At 37.7% G+C, this 21,793-nt stretch overlaps 1 protein-coding gene across 8 annotated transcripts in view; it reads left to right on the forward strand.

Annotated features, from left to right (window-relative positions):
- The window catches only part of COL14A1 (collagen type XIV alpha 1 chain), a 126,163-nt gene that overhangs the window by 34,663 nt on the left and 69,707 nt on the right, over positions 1-21,793 (forward strand). For all 8 annotated transcript variants that reach the window (XR_008235199.1, XM_052787151.1, XM_052787152.1 and 5 more), the window contains 10 exons: positions 2,831-2,986; positions 3,714-3,833; positions 5,245-5,409; positions 5,813-5,974; positions 7,413-7,564; positions 8,542-8,671; positions 13,988-14,133; positions 15,475-15,604; positions 18,801-18,940; positions 20,653-20,779. Coding sequence is in view for 7 of the 8 variants with exons in the window: in XM_052787151.1 (XP_052643111.1) it covers positions 2,831-2,986; positions 3,714-3,833; positions 5,245-5,409; positions 5,813-5,974; positions 7,413-7,564; positions 8,542-8,671; positions 13,988-14,133; positions 15,475-15,604; positions 18,801-18,940; positions 20,653-20,779 (1,428 nt within the window). In the remaining variant the exon portion in view is untranslated. The remainder of the gene's footprint in view (positions 1-2,830; positions 2,987-3,713; positions 3,834-5,244; positions 5,410-5,812; positions 5,975-7,412; positions 7,565-8,541; positions 8,672-13,987; positions 14,134-15,474; positions 15,605-18,800; positions 18,941-20,652; positions 20,780-21,793) is intronic.

Here is a 21,793-nt window from a genome sequence, read left to right on the forward strand (position 1 = left end):
ATTAAGTACAACAAGGAGAAAACATAAGCAAATAGTGGGTGTACAGAAGTAACAAAACCTAAATGTTTTATGCAGAAAAGATTCAACAAGTATCTCCTATCTACGAAGACTGAATCAAATTTTCACATTTTGTGACATTGCAGTACAATCTTGGATCAAACCACACATGCTTTTTTAACAAAAAAATAATTGAATGATACTATTTGCACTGATCTGATGATGTGGAAATAAAATATTGAAAGGAATGCTGTTATTGTTTTCTTTATTATTTGGGTTTTGCTTCACTGAATGGATTTACTAAAACCAATAAAAGGTTTTATTCACAAAGCCATCACTACAGGACTAAAGAAACCTTATAGGCAAAACTTGTTGATATGAAATGAGTAAGACCTAGGATACTAACTGGGTTTCATAGTAAGCATAAGATTTTAGAAGTAGAGAAGGGAAATACAGCCACACAAATCCTGTTATCCTCATTGGGCTATATGATTAAACTGCTGGGATCATACTGAAAAGGTACATCTGTGCTAAAGTACAGCTGCTTGGATGTGAATCAGGGGTCCAGTTCTATCATTCTTACTGGTGTTGAGTAACGTTTTACTTTGCCAGTAGTTCTTTTAAAGCTTAAGAAGCTAATCACGGCCAGTGTGAGAATGGCACAATTGAACTGTGTGTTAATGGAAGACAAATACTGCAAGTAAGGCAGGCTGATTAACAGGAAGTTTATTTGGCAAAGAGATTTAAAACATGAATTTTGCCATGACTAGTAAGTTCCTATTAAATCACAAAACAGATTGCAGTCCCGCTGAAATCAAGGGAAGTTTTCCTGTTGACTTCAGTGATACAAAGATTTGGACCCCGTTTGGATTTATCTTCCAATTTAAGATCATTTTTCTGATGCTTACTAAATGTTCCCCAGTGTTTATACATTGAAATGTGTTGCCAATTCAAATAGCGTTGTCTTGTACTGTAAAAACTAAAATAAAATATTTGTTTTGGCATCTTTGTAAGTGGAATTTTTGTAATGTGTTTAGAACTTATTCTACACTGCTAGCTGCACGTAGGAAATGTTCCCTGCTCTTCTAAAAACATTTTTAGTACATGTTTAAGACATTAACTGTAACTTTATGGATTGGGTTTCTTGCTCAGTGGATTTGCACTACAGTACGAATCTAACAATTATTACCAATTGTTTGAAGTCCTTCTGCACATCAGATTGTTTTTACCTGTGAGACTATCATTTTGTCTTTAATGAAAAGATTGTCATTAATAATATGGTGTTAAAGTTTTAAGTTGCTAACCGTGTGGTTAGTTCCCTCTCTGTAACAGGAGAGCTGCTTGTGAGCTAATGCAAGCACCTTTTTGATTATTTCTCATTGAATAACTTCTTTTATTTGCTGAGTATCTCTCCTCAAGATCAGTTTATTTCTAACAATGTACTTGGTAATTCCTGTTGGTACCACCTTAGGTGTTGGTATCCTTTGTCAATTAATTTATGTAGTGGATCCTGAAAAAATTGATGATAAAAGTTGGGCTGCAGCTTACTTCACTAATCTGCAGGTTTTTTACTGTATTCAGGAGCACGATTTTCATCCCTAAATGGTTTGTGATGCACAATACCTTTTCTACTAACATGCTTTGCTTTGACTTTCCTACTTCCACCTTATTCTGTAGTCAGTCTGGTGGGGAGTTTTCTATTTTTATACTTCAAACGTAAGCTCGTTTGGTATACCTGTGTGACATCACTCATTTGTTTTCCCTCCCTACAATATAAATCCACTATTTCAGCAACCTTACTTTTACAGTCATGCAGCCACTTCTATGGGATGTGGCAATTCTGTCTGAGGTTATGGAAACCTCCTCCTTTCTCTTGGTTCCCTTCCTATCATTTTCTCGAACTGAATGTGGCACTTTTGTTTACATTTCTCAATTTCTTAAAAATGTGTATCCCTAAAACCCTTCTTGTTGGCTTATCTTGCTATTTGTGTCTAATATCTATTTCCATTTCCTCTGATTTCCCCATTGGTTAGCTAAACCTTAGAGACAATAATATACATCTCTGCTAATTCTCATCAGGTCTTTTCTGTTGCTTTTTTAATGCTCTTTTATTTTTGTGTACTTTTCCATATATCTGTAAGACTAAATCTTCATGTGGTGCTAGTTCTTATAATGATTGTGAATTTGAATCTCAGGTCTTTGCATTTTACCTTTGCTGTATTGAGTGCCTCCTACTTAGGTTTAATACAGCATATTCAATTGGCCATCAGTTTTACTCTGGACTCCCAGGGTGAGATTCACTTCTAACTTTAGAAGTCTACAATGGCAGCTAAAGAAGTTTTTCTACAGAGTTGTTGAGATGTATAGAAACAACTGTTTTTCTATGTTGACTATAAAAGGGGTCTTGATAACTGTTTTGGATATCTGCATCTCTAGGTAGCTCTCTTGTCTACACCTAAGGTTAAGTGTCATGAACTGTATACTGTGTATGTATATTCTTGAGAATGAAAATGAACTGCTGTTTTGATTGTGTTATACAACAGTTAATTTTTTCTTTCTGAAGTATTGTATTTTTAGAAGCAGGATTTCTTTTTCATGGGTTTCCCAACAGTTATTTTGAACAGCTTAATGAAAGAACTGAAGTAGATAATGGCCAAACTGTTCTATTACTGAATTTAGAACAAATACATTTAGTGATTTTGCTTATTTCTCACTTTGCCCATGGAAGAAAGCTTTAAGTATTAAGCTTAGTGGGAGGACGAAGGTATACATTTATTGAGTTACAATTTTATTGTTGAATTAACAATATTGGTTTCATTTTAATGATTTACAGGAAGCCTGTTTACCTGTAAAACTCCAGCAATTGCAGATATTGTGATACTGGTAGATGGTTCTTGGAGTATTGGCAGATTCAATTTCAGGCTTGTTCGACTGTTCCTGGAAAATCTGGTTTCTGCTTTCAATGTGGGATCTGAGAAAACAAGAGTAGGTAAGGTGTCGTATTTTTTTCTTAATACTTATGTAGCAATGTAAAAATTTCATGATTTCAGAATAGTTAACAGCTTAATGCTACTTATTTGTGCAAGATTCATCCTCACCTGGAACTAGCACTTCTATCATAAGAGCACTTCTATCATTGCATGCTGCTGGAATGTTTGTAGTATCAATTCCTCACGTTTTACTGTGATACTCAGCTTAAGTAAACTCTACTGCAATGTCAGTGGAAAAGAAAAAACAGTGGAAACAGTCTTACTGACTTCAGTCAGCATTAGATCAAACCCTTGCAGTTTAATTTTCGGAGGAAGAATGTGCCAATGGATGGCTTTTCTCATGGTTTAAACTGGCTCAAATATTATATTTCTATTCTGCTACTTATATTGTAGTCTATTCAAAAGCATATTAAATAAAATTGTTCTTTTTTCAAAAAACAATTTCTTGGAATCTTACTAAACTCTGAAAAAGTTGTGTGCTCCTCATTTACTTTCCTTAGCACTTGAAAGAAAAGCTTTGAAAATAAATTGAGGAGTTGCCACTAAGAACAACTTTATACTATTTTTTTTTTGGCATCAAGCAATGCAGTTTTTCTAGTATGGTAGCAAAGCTACTTATGGTAAGCTTACTATGGTAACCTGTTGGTAACCAAGTACATAAAGTGTAGATGCTTGAAAAGAAATGCTTTGTTGTCTAATGGATTACCTTAATTTCTGGTTCTTTAGGTCTTGCACAGTATAGTGGTGATCCCCGAATTGAATGGCATTTGAATGCCTATGGCACAAAAGATGCTGTTTTGGATGCAGTCCGTAATCTACCATATAAGGGAGGAAATACATTAACAGGTACAGTGTATGTTTTAGCTTTTGCCTTTCATTGAAAAACATATTCTGCTGCACAGACTAAGAAGTGTTAGTGCTTATTATGAAGGGTAAAAAGGATAAGGGTTTTGCAGCTTGCTAATGGCTTTATCCAATGTTAGTGAAGTCTTTTCTGAAGTACTTGTCTCATTGGCTTCACTGGGAATCTTACTGGTCAGGACTGGCTCTCATAGAACAAAGTGTACATGAACTCTCCGTGTTGGAAGTAAAATATTTTACCTGCTAGGAAGAAAATGCAAAATCCATTCATAATGTTCATGCACAGAGCTTTCTTCTGGAGAAGGAAAGAATGTTGTTTTAATATCTGACAACTGGCAATAGTAACTTTTCAAATGATCACCTGGGGCTTTTAGATTTCCATTGACCTTTTAGTAGTTAGAGCACTGAAGCCCCAGAAGACACTTAGTGATGGATAAATGGGGGATGCCTGTCAACCTGGGAAAAATACAGTCTCTGAATACAATTCCAGTGTCATCAAAGCAGCAGTTAGTAATATTGGCTGTCTTGCCAGGAGAATGATATATCCAAAGACCCAGACATGGCTTTAAGTAAATTGCTCCTTCCTTTTCTTTTTTTTGGTGAGGAGGGAAGGGGAGAAAGAACGTGAAAGATTCTCCTTCTCTTCTGCAACAGCCTTTATTTTGGTGGAAGGAGTGATTGCAGTGGAACAGACAGAAGGACTGTAGTACGATTCTAGGAATGAGATTACTGTGAGGTAGCAAGTAGTAAATTATCATGATTATTTTATATGGATGTTAGAAAAAGGTGAGTTAGGAATCTTTGCTGTGGGAGACTTAAGAGAGTTTTCAGATAGGATCTCATTGTGACATGTAAGTTTGTCCTGAGGAGTTGTTCTTCTTCCTTCCCTTTAAATAATTAACAGTTATTAAAATCAGATTCTTCCTAAGCTTTATTTAAGCTTTTCTTTAGCTTGTAAATTGGAAAGAACAAACAAACAAACAAATTAAAGTAAGTTTGATGTGATTAAAGTAAGTATGGTGATGTATTAAGCTATCCAGAGCATGTGCTTTCATATAAGCAAAGTAGTTAGAAGGAGAGGGGACTTCCTATTCTAACTTTGTAGAATAAGAAAGAAAAGATGATGCATGCAGACGAGTAAGATCAATTTAGGTTTCTATAGCCGCTTTAAAATACATTGATTGATCAAAAGGCTGCTAAAGATGAATGTCACCTTCTCTGTAGTTTAGGTTGCTTGTTGGAATTTAATCTTTTGGTAAATAAATTCTTTTATACTTAGTCTTCATTAAAAGATTTCTCACAATTTTTAAACTGAGTGGAAAGACAAACACTGATATTAGCAAAATCAATGGACATTTTTCCCTCTTAAAGTCTTTTAAAATGTTTCCCTTTTTAGGTCTTGCGTTAACTTACATTTTGGAGAACAGCTTTAAGCCTGAAGCAGGTGCAAGACCTGGAGTGTCTAAAATTGGTATATTGATCACTGATGGGAAGTCCCAAGACGATGTTATCCCTCCTGCTAAAAATCTACGAGATGCTGGCATTGAGCTGTTTGCTATTGGTGTGTATTCTGTCATATCCACCATATATTGTGTCCCATTATACTCTGGTGTATTTGTATCCATTGCCCTCTCTATTAAGGAAGTGTTCTTTTCTGTCTCTATCCAGTAAGTATCATCATTAATTTAAATCATCTTAAATATGTTCTCCAATTCATTGCTGCTATAACTGGAATTTAGCAGTATACATGGATGCTGCATTATCAGGAGACAGCCGAAAAATGTCAGTTGTGTTGGCAGAAATTAATGTCTTGAAGTAACATCTTAACAACAGGGCAATCCGTAGTTGGTCATCAAAACAAAAAGAAAGAATTGGATTTTAGTAATTTTTTATCAATCCCTGTGCATACAAGATTTTTTCTTTTTTGTTGCAAATATTTTCTTTATTTTTCTTTCCAATGAAAGGTGTAAAGAATGCAGATATAAATGAACTCAGAGAGATTGCCTCTGAACCTGACAGCACACACGTCTACAATGTTGCTGACTTTAACTTCATGCATACCATTGTTGAAGGTCTTACAAGAACAGTGTGCTCACGAGTAGAGGAACAGGAAAAGGAAATCAAAGGTGAATAAGAAACAAGATATAACGTAACTTAATATGAACTTAGAGCTACAAATCCTATTCCAAATACCTGTAGTTCTAAGCTGGCTTCTGGCACTTGACTCATGCTGTATATTCTTTCGGTCACAAGAAAGTACATTGTCAGGGAAGTTATCTTCCTAGGTATGTTTCATTCTTCATTTGATATCTTTGATCTTTTGCTCTCTGTCTTTGATAGTGGTAAATAAAATATTATGGTATTTGGTAGTACCAAAAAATAGAAAAATTTACATTAATTCTGCTGTAACTGTTTCCAAGTGGTGGGTAAGGAAATTTTTTTTATAATACACAGCTTTGGGGATGAATTACTTCAGCAGCTGCACATGGAATTGTTAACGTTTGTGCTGTGTTTTCCATCTTCTAACTTACTGTTTTTATTGTCTCATAAGTTTTCAAAAATTTCAACTATTACGATTTCTTTGTCCCTTCCTGATGATGGATTTTTTTTTTCCACTTTCTTATTTAATACACAAAAAATATATTTCAGAGCATAAGAAAAGATGGTGGTGAAGAAAATTGTTCTTATGTAAAAAAGACTTCTCTGACTACAATATTTTTTTTCTTTTCTGACCAAAAGGAACGGCTATGAAAAAATGTTGCAATTTGCTAGAGAAACAGTCCTACCTAAGGAAAGGCCTGAGTGGATTTTGTTCGTATGGCTTGGTTTGTGATTCTATAATATCCCAAAAATGCTGACTGATTTTTCAATAAGCTTGTAATATATATCAGTAAGGAAGGCTGTCTTTCACATATATTTCTACATGTGCCATGAAAAAGTGTGTATTAGTAAGGCTTCATTCCATCTTTTTCCTCTTTTATTCACCTGGAAATTGGAAGAAATACAGAATATTAGGTGTGTCTTGGGAGGATAAGCAGTCAGTTGGGAAATTGAGAGGGAGAGGATGGGAAAACCATAAAGAGATGAGACATCTTTGTGGAAAGGAATGATTGCCAGAGAAGATGACCATTCGCTACATCTCTTCGATCTGCTGACAGGCAGCATATCAGTTTCCAACCTGCAGAGGAGCACAGGAGATCACAGCTGTATATGTACTTGGATGTTTTTCATGACTGGAAGGAAAGCAACCTGAAAAAAACACCCAGAAAGAAAGCGTTTGAAAGAGTAATGGGAGGAATGACAAGAAGGCTTAGTTTTGTATTTTTGTCTCTTTCATATAAAGGTTTATGAAAGACCAGGGAGGCTTAGTCCCAGTGAAAACTCCATGTGCAGTAATCATTCTTACTATTAGTTCTTTGTTTCTATTGAAAATTACCTAAGTAAATGTGCAGTAGCCAATTTGATTTTCTGATGAGGAGCGATCTTTGGAGCTTCAGCAAATACAACAGACCAAATCATTATTTTGCAGAGGTGAATAAAAAATTTGTGTTGTCTCTAACCTAGGAACAATTGTTGCTTCACTTGGGGCTCCTTCGGATTTGGTCACATCTGAGGTAACAGCTAGAGGATTCCGGGTTAGCTGGACCCATGCACCAGGCAAAGTGGAAAAATACAGGGTTGTGTACTATCCCACTCGAGGAGGACAACCGGAAGAGGTAATAGGAGGAAAAGGAAGAACTAACCAGACAGAAAATCCATGGTCTTATTTAAATCTACCCTGAAATTCCCTATGTGGGCTCTGAAGCCCACTACAGAAAGGAGATATGGTCACATTGAGTGGTGGTGAAGGTTAGGTAGTAGCCAGGCTGCTTTTCTGTCATGTAATTTAAAGTAAATGTGCTATACCAGTGAGTGCTTTTGGGGCAGGGAGGTGAGCTGCCTGCGTTTTTGCTTACACATATGGTTACTTAAACCAATTCTATTGACTTCCCCTGCACTATTCTGTTTACAAGAACAGAAGAGGTAGGAGCTGATGGTAAGCCAGATTTTCAGTTCTAAGAAAAAATAATTCATAAAAGGAAGATGATATGGGTTTATGTTTTAGGACGTCTACAATTGGTCATTGAAAATTTGGAGAGAGGTGTTTATTTGAATAGGACTTAAGCATTTTGGAGATGGAGAAAAAAATGCAGTGGAACAAGCTTTTGGCTTCAGCTAACAGCTTACAAAATTGAAGGGAAAGGCAGAAGAGCAAAAGGATTTAACTAAGGATATATTTCTTTTTGTAGTATAAACTTGTTTAGCATGGATATATATTAATGTCAGTTTAAAGTACTGTGTGTGTACATACGTAGTACTAAAGAAATATTCATGATGATATAGTAATTATATCAAAAAGTGCCCAATATACACTCTTAAACTGTAATCCATACACTTTATTTATCTAAGCAATTCCTTTGTTCTAAATGGCTACTTATATCAGCTAAACATTTTGATTATGTATATAGTTGCTGTTCTTTTTCAGACACCCCACTGTACATAAAGGTAGCAAAAGCCAATTTGATTTATGAATTGAACTTTAGTGTAATGATTCTTAGATGCCAGTGTAAAAATTGCCTGAAAGAGGGATTGATTTGATGGTAATATAGTTAGTTTGCTTTATCTGTATTTAGTTGAATTTTCTTCTAAACAGGTTGTGGTAGATGGAAGCTCATCAACAGCAGTTCTGAAAAACTTGATGTCTTTAACTGAATACCAGATAGCTGTTTTTGCTATATACTCAAATGCTGCTAGTGAGGGCCTCCGTGGAACTGAAACTACTCGTAAGTATCCTTATCATGTTCATTACGGATTTGACTGTCTACTTTTAATCACACTGTGTAAGCATTAGTCTTTGTGAAAAAGAAATACAGAAGGGAGTCTTTTTCAATTTAGCTTCTTTTAATGCATTTGCCTTAAATTAATTTCTGTTTGAATTAATTCTGGGCTAAGTTCCTAAGTCCAAATGCTCTGTGGATATTTAAACACTGAGAAAGGTTTTATCTCTGGGCTGAACTTTAAAGTTGGTTGTATTGAACCCTGAATTAGAACATTCCTACACTTTGGGTGTGCAGCCAAGCTTTATAAATTAGGTTTGTGGCTGAAGCTGATCTTATGAGTGGAGGATTAGGTGGGACCAGAAATACCTGCATGTGATTCCCACCAGTGCCAAAGATTTCAAGGTAACTTCTACAAGTTCCTTTCTCAATGATTCAGTTATTTTCTGTCTATAAAATGGTGACTTAGGATATTGTTAGAATGAATACATTTACAGTTTGGGGTTCTATAATGAAAACTATGCTAGCACCTGAGATAATGTGCTGCTATTGATCATATCAATATTATGTACAGTTACTTTTTTAGTAAATATGACAGATATTAGGAATGGAAGTAAAGAGTAACATTTTAGTTCAAACTAGGAGCCAGGAATTCAATATGTGACATATCAATAGCTGATATCTGCTGGAAGAACTATACAGCAGGGCTCAAGCAATCTAGAAGATTTCTAAAGTGCTTTGACAACAACTTCCTGACACAAGTGATCAAGGAGCCAGCAAGAGAAGGTGCTCTGCTGTAGTTGATACTTAAAAACAAGGATGAACTGATGGGGGGGATTTAAAGTCACGGGTAGCCTTGGCTGCAGTGACCATGAGATGGTAGAATTCAGGATTCTAAGTGGAGGGAGGAGTGCAAAAAGCAGGACCACAACTCTGGATTTCAGGATAGCAGTCTTCAGTCTCTTCAGAGATGTGCTTGGAAGAATCCCAGGGGATATGGCCCTGGATAGAAGAGGGATCCAGAATTGCCACTTGATACCCAAAGATCACATCCTACAAGCTCAAGAAGGGTCCATACTGCCAAGTAGGAAATCAAGCAAAGGAGGCTGGCATGGATAAGCAAGGAACTCCTAACAGAACTCAGACATAAAAACGTAGTGTATAAGAGATGGAAGAAGAGGCAGATGACTCAGGCGAAGTATAGAGTTGCTGTCTGATCTTGCAGGGGTAAGTTTAGGAAAGCCAAGGCCAACCCGGAGCTGAATCTGGCAAGGGTTGTGAAGAGCAACAAGAATGGACTCTACAAGTGCATAAACAGTAAAAGGAAGACTGAAGAGAATATGGGCCCACTCCTGAATGGGACAGGGGACCTGGTGACAAAAGAAGTGGAAAACACTGAAGTACTCAATGCCTTCTTTGACTCAGCCTTTACCAGTTAAAATGGCCTTCAGAAATCCCAGGATGCTGAGATCAGTGGGAAACTCTGGAGAAAAGAAGACTTACCCTCATTTGAGGAGTACCAGTATAGGGAGCACTTAAGCAAACTGGACACACATCAATCCATGGGACTGGATGGGCTGCACCTGTGAGTGCTGAGGGAGCTGGCTTATGTCATTGTCAGGACGGTCTTGATTATCCTTGATAGGTCATGGTGACTGGGAGACGTTCCTGAACACTGGAAGAAAACAAATGTCATTCCTTTGTGAAGCAGGATCTGGGGAACTACAGGCCGGTCATTGTCACATCAATCCCCAGGAAGATGATGGAGCAACTAATCCTTGAAACCCCTTTCCAAACACATGAAGGACAAGGAGATGATTGGAATTAGTCAGCATGGATATATGAAGGGGAAAACATGTTTGACCTCATGCAGTTCAACAAAGGGAAGTGCAAAGTCCTGCACCTGGGGAAGAATAACCTTATGCATCAGTACACACTGGGGGTGACCATCTGGAAGGCAGGTCTGCAGAGAAGGACCTGGGGGTCTTGGTAAACAACAAGCTGACTGTGAACCGGCAATGCACCCTTGTCACAAAGAAGGCCAAGAGCCTCCTGGATTGCACTAGACAAGGATTGCCAGCAGGTTGGGGAAGGTGATTCTTACCCTCTGCTCAGCACTGATGAGGCCACACCTGGATGCTTGGTCCTGTGCTGGGCTCCCCAGTACAAGAGAGATGTGGACTTACTGAAGTGAGTCCACTGAAAGCCCACAAAGATGATTAGGGGCTTGGAGCATCTTTCATAAGAGGAGCGACTGAGACAGCTATGGCTGTTCAGCCCGGAGGAGAGAAGGCTCAGGGTGATCTTATCGATATGTAAAAATCTCTGATGGGAGGGAATGAAGAAGAGGGAGCCAGACTCTTCTCAGTGGTGCTCACTGACAGGACAAGAGTCAATGGGCACAAATTAAAAAAGCATGAAATTAAATGTGAACAGTAGACACAATTTTATTGTGATGGTGGTCAAACACTGGAATAGGTTGTCCAGAGAGGTTGTGGAGTCTGCATCTCTGGAGATATTTAAAACCCAACTGGACATGTTTCTGAGCAACCTGCTTTAGCTGACCCTGACTGAACAGGGAAGTTAGTTGGACTAGGTGATCTCAAGAGGTGCCTTTCATCCTCAGTGGTTCTTTGATTCTGTGGCTAATCTTCCCAATCTGAAAAGGAAATAAAATAGGATCATATAAAACTGAGACTTCTATTTTAGTCTCAGTCTCCCAAAATGTCATCTTCAGCCATGTTATACCGCATAATATGGTGTTAGGACCAGTTTAATTTATTGAGGCAGAGAGAACAGTCACACACTGAGCCGAGAGGATTGTTTTGTATTGCATCTGGTATTCCTTTGAAGTCACCTTAGTCAAGTTCTGACGGAGCCCAGCCCTGCTGGCTTTCTGAGAATCAGATCACACCCCAAGGTCATGCAGCATCAAGCATTTTATAGAGCTGTCTTTGATAGTGTGTTGGAAGTAATAGTCTGACATGTGCAAGTATTAATCACTCCACATGCTAAAATAGCTGCAGTTTGAAAGTATTTTTTTCTATCCTAATAGAGAACTATGGAAAACTGTAGTTTACATTCCTGCTTTTGTGTGAGATACTGACAGACTAAAATAGCCACCAATCACATTTGTTCATATAGAACATTGAAAATAGTTTACCGGTATGTGAAATCTAAATAGACAGATTCAATATGCATAGTGTACAGATAATTAGAAAGGTTTCTGATTTAATAGTCGCCCTAACTTGAAATAAATATGAAATGCATTCACATTTTAATTTGCTGCATATATATTTTTACCTGTTTTAGTTTATTCCAGTTGTTTTTTAGTAGGTTTAATTTATCCCTATGTTACCAGAGTATTAGGATACTCTAGTAACTGTCCAAGATGTAAATCAGCATTATCTACTGGATATTTGTATTTGAGATTCTGAGCTCTTCAGCTGAAAATTCTAGTAGAAAATATCACTTCTTTAATTTCCAGTCACCTTTTCGTTAATTATTATTTATATTGCCAGAGTATCTAGGAGTTCCTGTTGAGAGTTAAAATATGAGTCATAACTTAGAGTTAAAGGATACTTTTCTTGTAGATTTTTAGAATCAAAATAAGGAAAAGGACAGGTGATGGATATTCTTTCTGTGATCCTGGGGCAGTTTGAATAGGAATGAGACAATGTGGTAGAAAGTGCCTTCAGAATATCTCAACATGTAGTTTCTTTCTGTAGGTATCAGAGGTCTGAGTGGAGCTCTGAGGGAGGAGACTGAAGTACATTTGAAAATGTTATGGGTAGTTTCTTCCTATAATTAGAGGAATTGTGGGAATTCTTGGCAATACGTGTCAACACATCAACAAGGGTTTAAATAGGATGGAGGTAGGCTGTTAAAGGTTTGGAAGTGAAGATAGATGGGTAACCTGGAAGTGGAAACCTGAAGAAAGGCCTGGGTTGAAGTTGTGCCCATGCTTACAGACCTGAACAACAGACTGAGTGAACAACCTCAATGAACAAGAAAGGACGAGGCTGGCATGTTTTGTACATGGGAAGTTAAGAGCTCTGTTAGACCTTGTTGAACATAACATAACAGATATACTACTCCTTGGACATGTCAGCTAGACAGACTGCGATTTTTGTTTGGACAAGGAGATTAGAGAAGCTCTGTGAGTTATTAGCATTGTAATTAGAATTGGTTGCTGAATCTGTGTTTGCAGATCAGATTCTTCAGAAACATGTAAAGCAGAGCTTTGTAGAGGCCTAACATCCAGCCTATTACAGTGTCTCTGAGTTCCTAATAGGAAAGATTTGATATCAATTACCAATTGCCTTCTGTTTTTTTCAGACCCTTCGAGTCATTTTAGGGACTATTCTCGGTGTAGAAGTTCCAAAGGAACAGCCAAAGTTCCCTTATATCTCTCCAGTGACTGGATATTTTGGTGGGATCCATCAATGATGTAATAGCAGTGGAGAGGCCTTGGGATGTTATTCTGTGAGAGGAAGAAAGCGAGGACAATCAGAGAAGTGCAAAATGCTACTCTAAAGAGTTACAGAAATACAAAGAAATATTCAGGAACCCAGACTGGTGCTACGTTCTGGTATCAGTGCCTTAAATTCACAAGTAAACCTCCTAATAATGTTTACATTTCACTCAGCCTGCTTAGTTGTACTCACCAGGTTAGCATTTGCCATGATTTGCAATGGATGATCTTGCCCACATTTGCATAATCCCACTGACATTGGCCTGGGAGCCAGTTTGGACAGTCCAGGCCTTAAACACACAACAGTTGGTAGTCAAAATATTTTGACATGTGCAATGTGCTCATTCAGGATTTCCTCCAGGGTGTGCTACCTCATGGCTGTCTCTCCCATGCTCTGGCTTGGGAACTATTGTCAGAAAGAGCCACCTCGGGACTGCTACTTGTTCCTAATAGCAACAGTGCCCATTATTTGATAGCAAGTGGTCATTCTCCTGCAGATCAGGGAGAAGGAAGGGTGAGATCTGAACAGAGTGATTTGGTGCTTAAAGGACAGAAATCCTCCTACTTGACATGTTCAAAGCCATTTAGGACAAAGAGCTGAAATGCTTTGTAAGGGGTAACTCTACCCTGGCATTAGAATTCATTAGGCCATCATTTCCTTGTTTCTCTAATTCTGCGTTCTTTTATATACTAATCAGCTCTTCATAGTTGTGGCATACAGACAGGATACTTCCATGCCTGGAGATAGCTATATTCCTTTGTGTTTCCTGGGGTAAAATAAACTGTTTGAAAAATAGCTGGTTGTTGAAGTGAGGCAACTGAAGTGTCTGTCTCTTGTCCCACTGTAGTTGCCTTGCCAATGGCATCGGATCTGCAATTGTATGATGTGTCACAGAGCAGCATGAGAGCGAAGTGGAATGGAGTAGCGGGTGCCACAGGTTACATGATCCTGTATGCTCCCCTCACGGAAGGATTGGCAGCAGATGAGAAGGAGGTGATGTATTGTGCTTTCATTTGAATAGCAATTATTACAAAAATAAATATTTTAAAGAATAAACTGGTACATGGCCTTTAACCTCCAACTTGATCAGCAAATACTTCGGGGTTTTTTTCCATGACTGCCTTAAGTACTGGATGTGTTACAGACTTACGAATAAAGTGCAAGTACCAGTTGATTATTTTTATATGTCATTGCCATAAAAATACAACAATTTCAGCTGAATTAAAGTGACACTTTTGAAATGATATATGAAGTGATACTGTATCATCATATAAAACTAACACTCAAAGAAAGAAAAAATAAAGTAAAACTAAGATATTTTCTCAGTGTGTTATCAGAATAATATGAAGTTTAGCCTTTGTTCTAATCAGGACCTTTAAAAGTAAATAAAATTTGCAGGTGTGACGTTTATTGGTTTTCTTTTAGTTCTGTTCAACTTTTATTTTTAAATTTAAAAATAATGCCTTCCATCAAAAGTGATTTTTAGAAGATATTTTTAGGAAGAGAAGGTGGGACAAGGTAAAGTCAAGTCTTCTGTCACTAAAATAGTAAAAACAGTAGACTTTTCTAAAGTTGCTAGCATAATTCCAATGGAACTTCTGGTCTAGGATTTAAAAGTTTTTATGCTCAAGTTTCTATATGTATAATTAAGATTATGTACAACATCTCTGTTCAAGCAAGAATACTAAAAAGCATGCAGGGACATGTGAATTTGTGGAGAGCGTAGGAAGCTACTGAAAGCTCGCATAGACTTGTGCTGTCTGCTAAATAAGTGGCTGTGAGCACATAATTCTGTCAAAAATGGGGCCTCCCTGAAAACTAGCTGATTCAGGAGGACTGAGCCTTACCCTGAAGAAAGACTTTTTTTTCAACAAATAAGTCACTCCATGTTAATGTGGCTCTCAGTGAAGAGGTAGAGGAGGAAAATGATACACACCTTAAATAGCAACAAATCTGAGCTTCGATGTGCACTGAAATCAATTCCTCCTATGAAATTTCAGTCCTATGACTGAAGATGAAACAAGGTATAGCTGGGAATGAAAAGGCCTTAGTAGCTGCACGTTCTAGAGAGCACTATTTTGTCATTGCTAATGTGACTAGTTACTTTTAAAGTTCTCTTACCTGTATGTTGGCTTTTGGCTTTTTGACAATTTTGTTCTTTTGATTATTGTGCAAAATCCCAAAATCTTGGGCCAAGTACCGCAGGCACAGTATCAGACAAATGCTCAGCAGAGCATTTGATCACATATCTGATTTCAAGTGTGTAAATAATATTCTTCCCCATCACAAGCTAATTCAGAAATAATGTGTCTTTTTTATTCATGGTGTTTCTAGATAAAAATTGGGGAGGCCTCAACAGATCTTGAACTGGATGGACTATTGCCAAATACAGAATATACAGTCACAGTTTATGCCATGTTTGGAGAAGAAGCTAGTGATCCCCTTACAGGACAAGAAACTACATGTAGGTAGCACATATCTATGTTCACTTCAATGTTGATAAAACTTCAGAATAGTCTTTGCACACAGTAGAGCAGACATCTGATTTTAAAATCTGATTTGAATAGTCCATAGGGCAAGGTCTTAACTGTACTTAAGTTTCTCAGTGTGAATACTTAATTTACAGAGGCTGAGGATGTGAGTTTCTACAAAACAACTTGATTTTGGAACAGGATTGTGAACTCTCCTCTCTTGTTGGTAGCGGTACTATGGATATCCCTGTTGATCTTGGTGGAACTACTGACAGTTTTCTGAACTTGCTGAAGGTGAATGAAGGTCACCACATAGAGCTAAATTGAGACTGCTCTGTTTAGCCTCCTGTAGCAAGAGAACCAGGTGTGTGTGGGAGCCTGCTCAGATGGAGACATTTATTCCTCTGGCTCAGTAGTAGTACAGATGGAAAAGAAGCAAAGAGAAGATTTCTGTCCAACCCCTGCTGCCTAACATCTGGTAAACGAAGGGTTGGAAAGTGCTGGTGCACTCATGATAGATGGTCTGTTTTTAATAAGCAGCAAGAATTTTGCCAGCTAAATTCTGTCCTCTGCTAACTGTACAAAGCGCTGTATGTCAGCTTTCTAAATAGCCTCAGCATTTGGAAGATAAAGGAATTGAAAATAAGCGCTTGTGCTGCTGGGGATATTTCTGGGACTGCATTCAGTGACATCTCTATTGCTCCCAGCAGTGGACTGATTGCTTCCTCTTGTTTTGTGCTCCTGGCATGCGTAAGCCAGTGTGAAAGTGACTTGCATTTAATAGGTGAGAGAAGTTCAGGCATGTGAGTGCTAAGAAAAAGAAGAGCCAGAGCAAATGCTTTTAAGGTCAGTAAGTAATGGTGGAAGAAGCTCTAGGAATGCTGTTTGAAATGGGTCACCTCTGAGACGACAGCTGTAGACAGACAAGCGCCAATAGTAAACTACTGCAACCGGGCATGCTTGTGGACTTGAAATGAGTGTAGAAGATTCTTAACACTTGGAGAATCAAACCTTTGGCTCTTTGTCCCTCTGTCCCTTTCTCCTTCTCTTTGGCTCTCACTCATTCTCCGCCCTACCCCCGCAGCTTTTGGTCAATATCTGCCCAATATCTGGTTTTCATTTGTCCTAAACAGTAGTTTATGTAGTTTATAAATGTGCCAGCCTGAATTCACTTCATGTCATATGATCTTGGAGGTTGCACAGCTCTAAACCTGGCTAACACATTGGATGGAAGATCACATGCAAATTCCAGATACATTGGCACAAGCTGAGGATTCAAGACCACAGCATTTGATCACAGAAGCTAGTAACATATGTTAGTCAGCCCATCATCACTGCTGTTACCAGACCAGAATAAAAAAAAAAACCTAACTACTCTGCAACCTTCATTTATTTTTAGGGTAACTCAATGCAGCCAACTCTGACTGATATTTAGCACTGTTATATGAAAGAAGATTGATTCTAACCTTCCATATGCAGCTATTCAATTAAGCCCTCTTCTAAGAGGCTTTGATTGATCAGGCAGTGGGGCAATCTGGGAGGAAAGAAAGCTCTTGGTGAGCACACTGGTCCCATATAGTCAGTGTTCAATGGTAATGTCTTCTCTGTCCAGATTCAGATTTAAGCTACTTTTTTTTTCTTTTCCTTTCAGTGTGATTATTTCTGGCTTCCAACTAATGAATAGACTACCTAGTATTTTCTTCCTGGAGCATATATCTGCCTGGAGGGTGATCTGCCTAATTTGCTGCAGTAATATGTGTAGTATCTGCTATTCTGTATTTAGTAAATAATATTATTCTACATACTGTATTGTCTCAGTTACTGTAGTGAAATGTTTCTCTGTGCCAAACAGAGGCATGATCAGCAAGCTTATTCTGGGGTGGGATTTCTTTTTGGGGCCAGGATTTATCCAATACTCACTGTAAATATCATGTAACTCTGGCATCAGGACTGCCTGTCTGCTTGAGAGCAATGTTGTCAGGAGGTTAATTCCAAAAGGAAAGACCTGAGACTGAAGCATTTTGTGGTATGGTCTGATTGGTGAAATGAAGTGCATTCCACGACTGACAGAAAGTAGAAGGGAAAGCCAGCACGTGATACTCCCTTCACTAGACTTGGAGGAATGTATTGAACGCTAGAAAGTGTGGCAAACCCATCTAATACAATTCCAGTGTGTTCCCATCTTCTCTTCTCTCATAGCCAACTTGACTTGACCATTCCTAACCTGGTGAGGTGTTTGTTTGCAGATTCTGAGTTGATATACGGCCTGGCTAAAGATCCCACATAATATATGGGGTTTTTTATCTTTTGCTTTTTCCCATGTGCTCTTGTGTGAGGGAAGCAGCTTCTGAAGTGCTGATACTTATCTGTCCACATGGATTGGTGAGGAGTGTGTGTGTGAAGGCAGGATGGATAGAGAAAGGTTTCACAATTCAGAAAAAATTAGCAGATGTTGGGCTAATACAGAACCTACTGCTGAGAGTAACAGACAGCACAAATTGCTTTCTTTGGTGTGACAGAAAAGTGGATGCGGTCTGAGTGTCTCTTGCGTGACCTAGTTTTCCTTCAGCTCATGATAGTCAAGGAATATATAGTATATAAATACGGCTTTAAGCAGGGTTGCTGTTAGGAAACAGCTTCTTTCTGTAATAAAAGAAGAAAGGTTAAACAGAGGTAAAAAAATAGCATCTTTGGAGGTCTTCTGAGCTAGTTACGCTTTTTGGGCAAACTTACCCTTATATCAAGGACTTTTAGGATTCAGAAAGTTTTTTGCCAAAATACTACTGTCACGAAATATTTTTGCTGGGATACTCACAGAAAACAAATGCATATAGGATAAAGATTTGGTTGAATTAAATTAATTCAGAAATACAAACATAGATTTATTGCAAGTATTGTGTAGGCTATATCTTGCTATGATATCTGCTATGAACAATAACGTAATTTCTTTCATTTTCAGTATTAGTTGAGATGCACTTAGCAAGACTGGAAGTTCTGTTTAAGCAAAAAGCTAAGCCATTTAAATGCCTTTAAGTACTTGTGTAGCTCCATCGATGTAGGTCTTTTAATCTAAATATTGGTGATAAAAATTTTTGAATGGAAAAATGTGCTGTTTATTTTCAAGACATGAAAAATTTCACAGCTAAAACCTGGAATCACTTTCATGGTTTCATCTCTTTCCTTTTCAAGTGCCTCTAAGTCCACCAGCAAACTTGAAATTTTCTGATGTCGGACACAGTAGTGCTAAGCTAACATGGGATCCTGCTTCCAAAAATGTAAATGGCTATCGCATCATGTATGTTAAAACAGATGGAACAGAAACCAATGAGGTAAATTATTAGCATCTCTCTTCCCTTAACCAATCTCAGATGACCCCAAACTTCTGTAATTATTAAGGATAACTTTTATAAACGAAAGCTACTTTGCAAGCTGTAACAAAAGATTTGCTGGAAAATTCTGAAACTTAGTGCAAATAAGAGCTGGCTTAGTATCGTGTATACATTCAGAGTGGATCATATCTGGGGGGGACAGTGCTCTGAACTTCTTAAATACCAGAACAGTCATTGCTGGTGCACATAGACTGAAGGAAACTACTCAAGTGAACAATGGTTTGTAGGTGCAGTATCTTGACTAAATGTATGGTACGGAAATATTTATTCTTGATTCAGTCCAGATAACGAGACTTTCGATATATCATATGTCATGGACTCAAGCTCATTCAAAAAGACTGTCTGAAGGCCTCACCACATTTTCTTAATATTTATTGCTTTAATTATATATTGAGAACTCACTTCCTAGAAACAGGATTTGGCTTGGACAGAATGATAAGATGATACCAAGATGTTTTAACTTAGACTCTTGCATTTAATAATTTACTTATGCAATATTTAGTTATGCCTTGTTACTAAAGCTGCTTTATAATAGCTTTTAGCAGCATGAATTCTGTGATAGAATGAAAAATGGGATGGAATGATATTAATACAGAAATCTTAAAAAAAACAGAAAAAGTTTTAAAAAAATAATTGCAGTAAATGGGTCCAATTATTAAAACAGTCCAGATCCCTTACAAAATAAGTTGCCATGGAGAACTTAGCCCTCCAAAAAAGTCTTTAATAGCAGTTATGTGTAATTATGTTTCTTCTGGGTCATATCTGGCTTTTCATCCATACAAGATGGAATGTTTGTATTTAACCTGAAAAAACTGTGTCTGAGTTTGGAAGAGAGTATACTTGTGCAATGGTTTCTGTCTTTTCTTTCTGCTAGGTCCCTTAAAATTTAAATTAGAAATCACTTGACCTCTTCCTATTGATTACCCTTAATATAGATAATACGTCTGGCTGTACTCATCACAATGGTATTTGAACATCTTAGGTTAGTGGTAATATACTTTACAGTGTGAGTGAATGTTCATTAGGTTTTTATCTACCTCTAGCTTTTCCTTTATGTCTGTTCAAAGCACAGGTGGCATTTTTTTGTTTGCTCTGCATCAGTAGCATTTCCCCTGTGGTGCCGAGCTAACGTGACACTGAATAGTTAGACTGATAAACTGTCAGTTTTGAGCTGTATACAGCTTTGAGTTCTAAATTCCTGGCAAAGTAATGTTAACTGCAGCCTGGATAGAGACCAGATGAAACTGTCATCTTGTCTCTTGACAAATGTCAAACATAATGGTTTATGCAATGATTATCCATGATAAGGGACTGGATTCATTAGCCCCAGAAGTTTCTTCCCCTTCTGGGTTCCTGAACACGCTGTGCTGATATGTTAGGTAGTGAGTTAGGCTTACTAAGGCTGAATTCTCCTTTTCCCTAGTTTGTTATAATTTTTACAAAATTTTCCTTTTCTCTAGTTTGTCTATTTTAATTGATTTTGTCAGCTTTTATGGCCCTGAATTTATATTTATACTTGTTCATAGTTTCACAGAATTTCTCTACTAATTAGATGACATTCTCTTTCTGTATCATTATTACCCAGCAGAATTTCAGACACTGATAATATGAAATGTATGATCAATATCTATTGCAAATTATGCTTTCTGTAGGTGGAAGTTGGTCGTGTTTCAACCCATACTCTAAAAAGTCTGACATCCCTTACAGAGTATACTGTTGCTATTTTCTCCCTGTATGATGAAGGACCATCTGAACCACTTACTGGCAGCTTTACCACAAGTAAGTATTGCCGAACTTTTGAAGGCTTTCCAAGAAGAAATTTTATACTCTCTTACTTTACTGGAAAGTAAGACCAGTAACAGCAAGTGCCTCTGGCTGTGAATTCAGATATATGGAATGCTTTCTGTTATTTTCATTGGAGTTTTCAGCTTCTTTGCTCCCTTATTATGGGGCCAATTGCATCCTTACTCATGGGAGTAATCTCTTGACATCATGAAAACATTTGTGTGGATAAGGTTCATTTCTTAAGTCTTTCCACATTCAGCCGTTTTAAAGCATATTTTATTGCAATTAGGTAGTGAAGCATTTGTCTCCCCAGGTTTCTGAAGCATCATTCAGTGTGATGGCATTTGTCTCTCCAGCTGAAGTATGATGAGTTTTGTATCATACATTTAACCAGTGAACTATCTAGGCAATAAAAGGTAGAACCTTATATACATACAGAGAAACTGGGACATCAAAAGGAGAAAATGCAAGACATTTAAGGCTCCTGTAGTCAGTTTAGCACAGTTATAGTTTCTGTAACTGTAGTTCTGCATTAAACAAATGGCTGATGACACTTATTAATGCTTTCCAACGTAACAATGGGAAGAGAAGGACTTTGAGGGAGGAAAGAGAAACATGAGGTGGAAGAGGAAGGAGAACATCCATGTACGGAACAAGAGGTTGATACTTACATGCAAACTGCAAATGGAAATACACACGGAGTGTCTGGAAAGGACAGAGATTGGGACTTTGATTTGAGGTAGAGGAAGAGAAAAGACCATGGTGCACAGAGCTCTGAGCAAAGGAGAGGGACTGAGGGTTGCATGGAGCTCCTTCAGTGTAGAGAGGATAAAGAGGTTTGTCCAGTTAGAGTAGATAAAGAGCATGTATTGTGCATATTCCCCTCCCTCAACTACAAAACCTCTTCCCTAAGTACAAGTAGGTGTGCAAAGAATTCTGTAGTGCCTTTGTTATCTGCCTCCCATGTTATACTCTTTGTAACAAACTGCAAGTAAAATGGTACATTCT

This window comes from Harpia harpyja, chromosome 5, assembly GCF_026419915.1.
Source record: "Harpia harpyja isolate bHarHar1 chromosome 5, bHarHar1 primary haplotype, whole genome shotgun sequence".
NCBI classification, from domain to species: Eukaryota; Metazoa; Chordata; class Aves; order Accipitriformes; family Accipitridae; genus Harpia; species Harpia harpyja.